This window comes from Biomphalaria glabrata, chromosome 9, assembly GCF_947242115.1.
Source record: "Biomphalaria glabrata chromosome 9, xgBioGlab47.1, whole genome shotgun sequence".
Taxonomy (NCBI): Eukaryota; Metazoa; Mollusca; class Gastropoda; family Planorbidae; genus Biomphalaria; species Biomphalaria glabrata.
Window position 1 is genome coordinate 32,681,422 of NC_074719.1, and position 11,036 is coordinate 32,692,457.

The 11,036-nt window shown below is 33.6% G+C and overlaps 1 protein-coding gene across 3 annotated transcripts; it reads right to left on the reverse strand.

Annotated features, from left to right (window-relative positions):
• Positions 1-2,032: 2,032 nt before the first annotated feature.
• On the reverse strand, positions 2,033-11,012 carry LOC106060294 (FAD-dependent oxidoreductase domain-containing protein 1-like). 3 transcript variants are annotated; one of them, XM_013218113.2, is made up of 11 exons: positions 10,882-11,012; positions 8,773-8,980; positions 7,550-7,749; positions 7,069-7,198; positions 6,874-6,973; positions 6,238-6,332; positions 5,630-5,790; positions 5,032-5,177; positions 4,659-4,797; positions 4,398-4,502; positions 2,033-3,496 (listed from the first exon to the last, which is right to left on the reverse strand). In XM_013218113.2, the coding sequence occupies exons 2-11, from the start codon at positions 8,966-8,968 to the stop codon at positions 3,242-3,244; spliced, it is 1,527 nt and encodes a 508-aa protein (XP_013073567.2). In that variant the 5' UTR covers positions 8,969-8,980; positions 10,882-11,012; the 3' UTR covers positions 2,033-3,241. The 3 variants fall into 3 exon arrangements, with proteins under 3 accessions (XP_013073567.2, XP_013073565.2, XP_013073566.2); XM_013218111.2 differs by lacking the exon at positions 10,882-11,012 and adding an exon at positions 10,758-10,881; XM_013218112.2 differs by lacking the exon at positions 10,882-11,012 and adding an exon at positions 10,724-10,862.
• Positions 11,013-11,036: the final 24 nt, after the last annotated feature.

Below are 11,036 nucleotides of genomic sequence, written 5' to 3' on the forward strand. Positions count from 1 at the left end.
TTGATGTGTATTTAGTTGGTATATGATTTTCTATAATGCTTTTAAGATGGTTTTTAATGAAATTCCAGAGGTCATCGACTGGTTGGTTAATGTCTTTTTCTAATAAGAATGTTTGTTGAAAGTTTAGTGCAGCTTGGTGTAGTTGTGTCAGGTTACATTTATTCCAGAGTAAGATTTTTCTTTTGGGTTTTGTATTGGCTACTGCTTTTATCTGACTGTGTATTTTTATGATCTCATGGTCTGATAGACCAGGGATAATTTCATAATCAACTACTAATCCAGGTCTGTTGGTTAAGAAGAGATCTAATGTGTTGTTTAATCTAGTTGGCTTTTTAATGATTTGATCTAAACTTAGGTTGTGTAAAGTTTCTATGAAAAGCTCATTTATGTCCTTAAGGTTTTGGTGTTTATCTATGGTTAGTGTTTTCCAATTTATATCAGGTAGGTTGAAATCACCCATAATCCAAAAAACTGCATTTTTATTTGTCTCTTTAAGTGTAGTAATCTGATTACATAGTTCCTGCATGTATTCTAAACTAGAATTTGGTGGTCTGTAAATGCTGCCTATTATTAGGGATGTTGAGGTGGTATTAATTTTACAAAATGTTGATTCTACATTTTTTGAGTTAGGTAAGGTAATTTCTTCTGCTATAAGAGTGTTTTTTATTGCTAAAAGAACTCCTCCATGATTATCAGCCCTATCTTTTCTAAAAATTTCATAATTACTATTGAAAATTTCTGCATTATAAATTTCAGGATGCAGCCAAGTTTCTGTTCCTGCAATTATGTCTGGTTTCTCACATTCTAATAAAATTTCTAAGTCTGCTGTTTTGTTCCTAATGCTTTGAAAATTTATAACTAAGGTTTTAAGGTATTTTGGTATTACTTCTTTAGTAGGTTTGTTTAGTGAGGCTGTTGTATTAATTTTAGTAGATTTAGGTTTAACAGGAGTGGATCTGGCTAGTGGTTGGTGAGTTTGGTTCGGGATGGTGTTTAGGATGTTGTATGGGTTAGAAGTGTCCGCATCAAAGGAATCAAACAGTCCTGATGTAAACTGAGGTAACCCACACGGTACACAGTGCCATGATGCGTCTTTGTTGCCTAAGGCATAATACACAGGTGTATTCATATGGAGACATGATGCATGGTACCATTCATCGCAGGTGTCACATTGAATGGCTTTCTGTTTCAGGGTGCATATTTTTTTGCAGATGTTGCATCTATCTTTAGATCTAGGCCCTGGATTTGACTCTACATCTCCTGCTATTAATATTAACAGTGATAGGTATTTATTTCTGCTGTGTCTGATTGAGAACTTCCATTTGTGATGGGTAATCTTCTTTAATGTTATAGATGTGTATGTTAGGTTATTTTTGAAGTTGCATTGTTCTAAAGTGTGATGATTGATTATGACTGTTACAATGCTCCCCTAGGCCCAACACATTATTTCTAGTCTTCAAATTCTATAAGACCCTTTTGTTCTCCTTGTCATCTTTCAATTGTCTCCTAGATATTTTTTTTTGTTTTAAATTCTTTCTACAGAAATCACTAAGGGTGGAGCGCTGAAAGCTGGGCTGCTGAGCCATGCATCTTTTGTTTACTTAGACTAAGAAGAGCATCAAGTGTGTACTATACAAACAGTTGTATTCAAAAGTGATGGGAGGAGGCCTATGTACATGAAAAAAGTGTACTACTAAAGAATACTCAAGAAATCTCAGGAGTGCTGCAGAGCATCTGGCCAATTGTTTTGCTTGGTGCATCCATTTTTTTTTCTTGACAGAAGAAACCAAAGTATTTATGAACAAAAAAATGTTTTTTCTAGTTTATTTCTATTTTTTATTGACATATGATATACAGTATATTTCATGTTTACTTTCACCTTAAGACATTTTCAACTCTCTGACTGATTAAGTCAATGAATAATAGTATCCAAATATATGCAATTAAATTTAGCACAAAAGTTTATTATATTCTTAATATTGTTGTAACTCTAGGTTAGGCACTCAACGAATAGGCATGCAACTCAACACAGTTTAACAGGAAATAATAGTTGTGTTTATTCACTAGGGTAAACACATAACATGATGATTCATCCTTCAGCTTCCTCAGAGTCTTACTACTAAGTATACCAGTCCTTTGTTACTTCGCTCCAGGTCCCTACTACAACCTTCAGGCAGCACAAAAGCTGGCTTCTTCTTAGTTTCACAAACATTCAGACTCTTCACAATCCCTGATGCACTGTTCTTCTCTCTATTCTAGTGTCTTCCTGTTTACGTGCGCTAGTGCGCACCTCAAGCACTGGTGCAAGGCAGGGTTACAACAATATAAATATAATTTGAACCAAAAAATGTTAGGAATTTTAAAAAGACCTTTCAATGTTGACTATTGACAGAAAACAGTCCAAACTTTTCATATTCTAAATCATCTGAAATATACATTGAAAAGAAAAATTCAATCACAATGTGCATGCAGGCAGCACATAAGACCAACAGTTACAGAAAATCCTAGATTTTTTTCCCCGAAGTAAGGTGGATCCTATAAAGTAATATCACTAATGAACAAAGTTTTAACAAGATAAATCTTTAAATACAAGTTGTACACATTCGAGTGCACAGTTGAATACATTGTAACACATTACTTTGTACAATAAATTTCAAATTATATCTAGAAGTAACATGACTATTTAACAAGAAGTTGTATCAATCTCTGTTCAATACTGTACACAAAACATTGTTAAATAGATAAGAGAGACTTAACCAAAGATCTAGAGTAGCATTAGGAAGTCTTTATAAGTCACTCTGTCTCTCAAAACATTTATGTCTTCCTTGCATGTTCAACTGAATTTAAACTTGCATACAATTTAAACAAATTCTAAGGCAGTATGGCATGAGACATAAAAAAAAAAAGCACAGCACACAAAGATTCAGATCCATAACATAATGATTCTGTTCAGGAACAACCATAACATAATGATTCTGTTCAGGACCAACCATAACATAATGATTCTGTTCAGGAACAACCATAACATAATGATTCTGTTCAGGACCAACCATAACATAATGATTCTGTTCAGGAACAACCATAACATAATGATTCTGTTCAGGAACAACCATAACATAATGATTCCGTTCAGGACCAACCATAAATGCAAAAAGTTCTCTTTGATCTCACAGAATGACATGAAGCAACATTTGTGCAATGACATGATGTTCAACAATCACAAAACTATGTTCCCTGTCAGCTAAACTATTCCCTGCTCTTCAATGGGCACTTTACTAATGAACCTGTCAAAGTGAAATTTTTCCAGGTTTATTGTTTTGTAATCACCATCCAATATATGTTCCATTATGGCCCGACCCACGCCAATGGAATGCTGAAGGCCATGGCCACTGAGGCCATTGGCAAAGTACATATTTCTTAGATAAGGATGTGGACCAATGACAAGGTTTTGATCAAAGAAGTTGTAATCATAAAAACCTGCCCAAGCTGACTTCAACTGAAAATAAATACAAAAATACAAATTTATGTATATTAGATTTTAAAAATCTATTGTAGTATTGAAAGTAATAAAATTTTAAATAGAGTGCGAGGCACAGTTGACAATACAGTATCCTGCACAGTAACTTAATGTATTATGTCATACAATAGAATGTATAAATAATAACAATTCAAGAATTTCAACACAAATGAAACACATTCATTTTTCATTTAACACTTTCATTTTCCTGTCATTATAACCTCTCAAAAGGCGAAGGTCATATGCTTAAGTTGGATCCTCATAAAAAAACTTAAGGAAAAACACTTATAGAATGTGTGTGCATGTTTCTGATGCAACCAGGAGTAAAATTGTGGCAGAGAATTTGTGTGTAATTGCTGAAAAGATTCTGATGTTACCATTTCTGTCTGTCTGTCACAGTTGAGGTGATAAGTAGGGGAGTAAAAACAAACTGGAGATGAGTGACAGAAAGTAAGTAGTTTAAAGAGAGTTCTATTTGGTTTCAAATGCTCAAGATAGGACTTCTCATTTGTGTTTCTATAGAGATCTCCATTGAAGTTGAAAGCTGTGAATATTGTCAAAAAAAAAGTTATGTTCATTTTGTTTAAAAAGAAGTTTGTTGAAGTTTTATTAATTTCTGCATCAAGAATATAATAGATCTCCAATATTTAGTTGGACTAGCTGTCGGAAGTCACAACTCAATGAATGTGTATTGACAAAAAACAATTTTCAATTGATTATGTATGTTTCAATTGATTTTGTATAGTTTGCACTCATTATTTGTCATGAGGGCATAATGTAATCTGGAAATTTACTACAACAAGACAGCAACAGTCAGACTTGACCTGGACAACTTATAAGTTAACATGATAGGAACTACAAAACGAAAAGAGTTACTAACCTTTGAGTCATTAAAAGCAGGAACTCGATTGGCTACACCTGGCCAGACAATTTTCTCATAGAAATCATAATCCACTTCAAAGTTGGATATATCAGGTTCTTCTGACTAGAAACAGAAAATAACTTTGGTATGAATTCTGTAAGATGTCAATGTTTTAATGTACCTACGAATGATAGTTTAAATGTCTGAATAAATCAGTAAAAGTTTTTTTGGATCACGCATCTAGCAGCATCATAAAGAGAGAGACAAGCAATATTTTACCTCATTAGTTGGAGAGCTACCACAAAGATAATGGCCACCAAAGCCTTCCCTACGTAGATACACTCCTGATGGATCTATGACAAATGGACAGTCAAGCATGGGTCCTTCAGGACAGTGTGTTACATAAACAAATCGTTTCCTGTAAAATCATACAAACATAAATATACAAAAAAGAAAGAAAAGGATTACAACAACAAACAAAATGTGATACTGCCACAGAAGAGAAACAAAATTTTAATCTTTAGGAAATAAATTACTTATACTTTTTTACATATTTTCTCCTGGACTATTGCCTAAGAATGGATTTAGTTTGAACTACTTTGTTTGAAAAGAACAACTACGCTGACAAGACTACGATGTTGACACATTTCACCTTGGTTCCACTGGAAGGGGAACTTGTAAGTCATTCTCCCCTATTCCTATTCTGGCCATTTCCGCCACATCTGCGGCCCATGGGCCAGCACAATTTACAACAACAGCAAACTTGATTTCATACTCTATGCCACTTTTAATCCTGACCTGCAGATGAAGAGAAATTATTTATTCTAAAAAAATCTTTAGACAATTCAATAAGTTAATGTAGACATTTTCAGTGTTTCTACTCAACAAGAAATACTGTGAAGCTCGATAAGTTATTGAAATGTTAATGTAATTGATTAGTTATTAAAATGTTATGTTTTTTTTTTCAAAGTGATAAGTTATTGAAATGTTAAGTTTTTTCAAAGTCATAAAGGTTAGGGAATGTTTAAAAAAGTTGTTTTATCTTCTATTCAAATACTTTCAGTTATTTTTTTGTTTTCTATGACAGTGCTACTCAATAAATCATCTTTTTGTTTTCTATGACAGTGCTACTCAATAAATCATTTTTTTAAACAATTTTTAAATTTAGGTTTTTATTTGATTGACAAAAAAAAATAATTATAAAAAAGAAATCGCTCAAAGTATTAACAAATCATAAAACAATAACTTACCACGCCAGCCTCAAGACTGTCTGGTTCATTTGTATTACCTTTCTGAGCAAATTCAAAGCCAGTGAGCTCTCCATGTACATACTTAGTGCCCAGACTTAGATTTTTTTGTTTCAGTGCTCGGACCAACAGCCAGGGGTCAAACCAACCTTCACCTTCAACTCCTGAAAGACAGAAACAAAAGAAGTATGAACTGATATTTTCTTTTTTAAATAGCTAACATCTTTTAAGATAATTAATAGAAGACATCACAAGAGAGGTTGGAAAGTAGTGATGAATGCCTCCAACACGTAGTAGTGATGAATGCCTCCAACACGTAGGAAAATATGCTAAGTACTGTATCTAAATCTTAGAATTGCATTGAATACTAATGGGTAAAACATGTAGCCTAACAATTTAGTCTTTGCTTCTTTCAACCAATGTGGATATTTTAGGAACACAAAATTACTTAAATTATTGCAGCTAAAATAGTTCTCAGGTCTAAAGGCTATAAACTATTTTTTATAAGTATTTTTCCCCTTAATAAAAAGTGCAAATATCTCCACAATCTGTTAAGCTAATCAATGAACACAAAATCTGAGACCACTATTATTTTAAAGATAAATACTTACCAAAAGAGCCACACTCTATACCATCGAGGTTCATCCAGGGATACTTCTCAGCTAGTTGTTTTTTTGAAAGAAGCACAACCTTGGCTCCGAGCTCTCTAGTGAAAGAAAATATCTTTGTCAATTATAGAATGCAATGAAGCACCAAGTGTGGTCACTGTGATGTAAGGAGATAATTTTTTATTCAGCCTTTAGGAAAGTGTATGTTAAAAACAATCTATATTTGTTAGGAAGATGGACATCCAACTCTCTTGGCTTCATTTTGATGTTCCTGTGAAAACAACTAAAGTGGAAGTAATGAAAATTGGTACCCTGAAATTGACTTAGTGCTCTGAGAACAAATGCATCTGTATCAGAGACATGAGATGGGAATTTAATGAAGACAACTAGGACTAACTGTAAAAAACACCTAGCTATTTCACAGGGTGGGGGTAAAAAAAAGCCCCCCCCCCCCCCCTTTTCCATATTTATGGACTTTTGACAGTAATATATAGTAATATGAGTAACATAACAGGAAAGCATAGATTTAGAGCAGACTATATAAAGCTAGATCTATGCGTGGTTATGCGTGAACTATCTTCACTAAATATAGCATAAATGTAATTGTCAAATTTCTAGGAAAATTGTAATCACACTTACTGCTGCATCTTGACATTATTGGCCAATTGTTCTGCATCTCTGGGTGGGGCAAGGAAAAGATAGCCCTGATGATTGAATTGCACATCTGGAAGACTTTCATCTACAAAATTTATAAAAATAAAAAAAAAATTAATGTAAAAAAAAACAACTAAGTAATCTTAGGGACGTACAATTATAGAGAGAAATTTTACATACGAATGACGCTTAGATTCTCTTTAATGTTTCTGAGAAATTCAGAGGTGAACATAGACAGCTGAACATTCTCTGGCACAGAAAACTGGTGACGTATTCCACCACATGACAACATTGAGGATGCCCTTGTGTACTGAAATGAGAAATGTAACAAAGTTTTAATAAAGGGTTCATTATGGTGAATGAGATTTTATATTTGAACTTAAGCTTTGTTAAAACTGAAAATCACACACATACAAAAGTTTATGCTAGAAAAAACAACAACTTTTTCTTTTAACCTTCTGAATAGTGTCAGGGATTAAAAAAATGACCAGTGTCAAAGCAGGAGTCTGGGACTGACAACCTACTAGTTAAGCATATTTATAGGAGCTTAAAAAGATCAAACAATAGATGTTAGAAAAAGCTTTCATATTTTAAATATTACAATTAGGATAGGAAAGCTAAAAACATAATTCATTTTTTGAAAGGCAAGAAAAACAAATACCACTGGATCTCGTTCCACAACCGTAACAGTGTGACCCTTAGCACTGCGCTGCTTCAACCAGTAGGCTACAGCAGATCCCACAACACCTCCTCCAATTATTAAAACATCTGTTTCTCTTGGTACCTCCGTGCCTAGAGGTTTCAGTGTGGACACCCCTTCAAACTCCTCTTTAAAAATCTTCCAGGGAGATCTGTATTCGCCTGTTCAAATATTTTGAACTTTCATTATAACTTATAATATTAAAAACAACAGCAAAAACACAAAGATAGCTGTACCAAATGAATTGTTACAAATAACACAGGAGGATCTAAAGGCTGATTAATATATTCCTACTCCAGATTTTCTATGATCTATGCACAAATCAAAACACTATACGACCTTAGTCGTCTTATCTTTTCTTATAAAATACAGATTTTACTTCAAAAAATAAGATGATTATATCCAAAGCATATGCCCAGGTCAATCTAGTCATGCAAGCCTGCCAAGTTATTGGTTTTCCTGGCTGACTTAGGCAACCCACTCAATGCTCTAATAGCAGAAGGGAAGAAGGAGTATTTGTACAAAATTGTCCGTAGCATATGGAACAAGGAATATGCCTTTAGTCTAGAAAATAACCTTTACAGTGAAGCTTATAAATGCAGATTTGAACACTAAAATTTGTATCAGAAAGCCTGGTTGTTGTTTTTTAAGATGGGTGTCAGAGAGAGTAGTATATAATGTTCAAAGAGAAATGGGGATGAATAATAGAACAAACAAAACATTAAAGCTGTAAGACATGCACACAACCTATATATATATATTGATACTGTGGAAATTTCAACTCAAAGAAAGTTTTCCAGATTACTAGTAATTTTCCTTATTTCTAAAAAGAGTTTCATTATTTTGCATCTTTTTGTTTTCTTTGCTGATGGCTAAAAAATAACTTGTGAAAATCTCAAGACAATAAAATTAACACTTGATAGATGGTAATAAACAAAAGAAGCTGAAAAAAAAAGTGAAATCAAGTAAAACTCTCAAATGAGATTCTTATGGCTCTTAGGCTTACCATTGGTCCACAAGGAGTATGAACTTTGTTCTCACACTGAGTTCATCAGTTTCACATAAAAAGTGACTGCAGTCACAAGGACTAAATCTCAGAACATTCAGTTTACCATCCAAGCATTCTACCAGCCCTGTTCCATGCAACTTAAAATTGAGCTACTTTTCAAGGACAAAGTAATTACCAGCTCTAGGAATTCTTTTCTCATCATTGGACACTTCTTTGTCATCATTGTTTCCATCTGAAGAGTCTCTACTTAGTGACCTGCTTTTGCAGAAACTACTTGATTGTGTTTCAACTATTTTCTCATTTAATATCCTTATAATGCCAGTGGGTAGCTTAGCAAAAATGCCTGATCTGGTTGTAATAAAGCTGTGCATTTTCACTGCAATCTGAGAATAAAAATAGAATACAGTTAAGTGGTCAATGTGATTATACAAGTAGTAGCCTTTTTTAGTTGGCAACTGGTCATGGAATTTCACTGTAGATAGCCAAGAAAAGACTAAAGTCTTGGACTATGGGGCCAATGTAATCTATGTTCTTATTTAGGTTTAGATCCTCCCTAACTGTTCTGTGCATTGGGTGGAAAGTTGTCTCCACAAATATCTGTCATTGGTATAGGGGCTTTGTAAAGCTTTTAGTATGGAATGTGAATCTGATTATAAAATCTGTCACCATCAAATGATCCTCACAGAATTTCGAGGATGGTTTTTTAGAGAACCACTAATGTCAATGCTCTGCAACTATGCTGGAGATGTTATATTATATATGGACCATGAATTTGACTGAGTCAGAGTGAAAAAAACTCATTATAGTCTCGATCTGTAGCCAGCTATTCCAAAGTCTACTGATGCAAACCCAACTTTAGTGGTTTACTAACATCATTAGGTTTTACTAATTTCAAGGCAATAACTGGGGCTGTGGGTTGCCATCAAGGGAGAAGACTGGAAGCATTTGAGTCTAGGTCTTTTGCCTGTTTGTAGAGAATATATAATAATAGATCAGTTTTATCTCCAAGTATATTGGCATGGTTATTAATTTTATTAAATGAATCAATGACAATTCACACAATATTGTTAATATATCTTCTGCATCTTCATCCACCTACTAACTTAATTATATATCTAGAATCTAGACAGAACACTGAGTCTCTATAACAAGGCTCTCTCTATAATTTAGATTTTATATAGATGTACTAAATCAATTTCCAATTTTATAATTATTATGTACTTGTCACTACACTACAGTCTCTCTATCTATAATAGATAACTTGAATACACAATGGTATGCCAAGGTATGATCACTCATGGGCATAGCCTGGATATTTTTTCAAGTATTGGGGGGGGGGGGGGAAGGAGAGGTCCTTTCCGCCCACCCCCACCATATTATATTGTGTAAGTACATTTAATTAATTCTTTATTACAATCTGACCCTTCATTCTTTCGGAAGACACTTATTGTACCCTAAAATAGGTTCTTCCTGGAGTTAGTGGAAAGCCCACCCCAACACAAAGCCCTATTTCCAGTATTTAAAACAAAAAAAAAGCATTTTCTGAGGTATCTTCAGTGCATTATTCTGCTATTAAAAAATTTTAGTTCAAAAACTAAATCTGCAATTCACTGTACTTTTTTAATGGAGCCCAGCGACTGGTAGAAATTTGTAACCCCTCTTGGCTACACTCATGGAGACTGTCATTTGTCTTTATTTTTGTTTTATAGAAGAGGGGGTTTTTAACCTCAAAACCCCCTGGAAGGGGATATAAACTAAAAAAAACCTTGGTGCGCTGGGGCAAGTGATGGTTTAACATTAAAATCTTACCTAAAATAAACAAAATCAAAACAAAAAACAGTCATAACATTCAACCTCCACAGCTGCAAAAAAAAGGGGGGGGGGATTTCATTTCAAGGTGGGGGGTTGAACACCCCCCCACACACACACTTTGCCCATGTCATCATTGTTAATGTATGATCTATAAGTATTATAATGAATCATAACAATGACTATGACTATGAGTCATGACTATTTATAAGATTTATAAGCATAGATTATAGATTAGAAATGATTTTTTGATAGAGTATAAGAGTCTTAGAGATGATAGATTATAAATATTAGATTAATAGATCTAACAATCTAACCTAAATATTCTAAATTTGTCTAACTTAGACTCACTCTAGACTACTAGTGACTCTAGTCTAACAACTCTGACTTAAGTCGACTAAGTCACAAGTACTAGATTAGATAATAAGTGACCTAAGTTAACTAAGTAGACGAGGTTTATAAGTTTGTATATTACCTTTCAGAAGATTCACTAGCCTATAAAATATAATTAATCGTATCAACCAAGTATAGATTACAGACCAACCTATTTGTAATATATCTAGATCTATAATATATACAGGCCTGTGATCTGGATTCTAGATATATAGGTCTGCCATTTAGAATATATAC

Coding starts and splice junctions, on each gene's coding strand:
- LOC106060294 (XM_013218113.2), bottom strand. CDS start 8,968: ATGCACAGCTTTATTACAACCAGATCAGGCATTTTTGCTAAGCTACCC. Junction 5,178..5,629: donor ACAGTCTTGAGGCTGGCGTG/GTAAGTTATTGT, acceptor CTTCATCTGCAG/GTCAGGATTAAAAGTGGCAT. Junction 4,798..5,031: donor CCCCTTCCAGTGGAACCAAG/GTGAAATGTGTC, acceptor ATGATTTTACAG/GAAACGATTTGTTTATGTAA.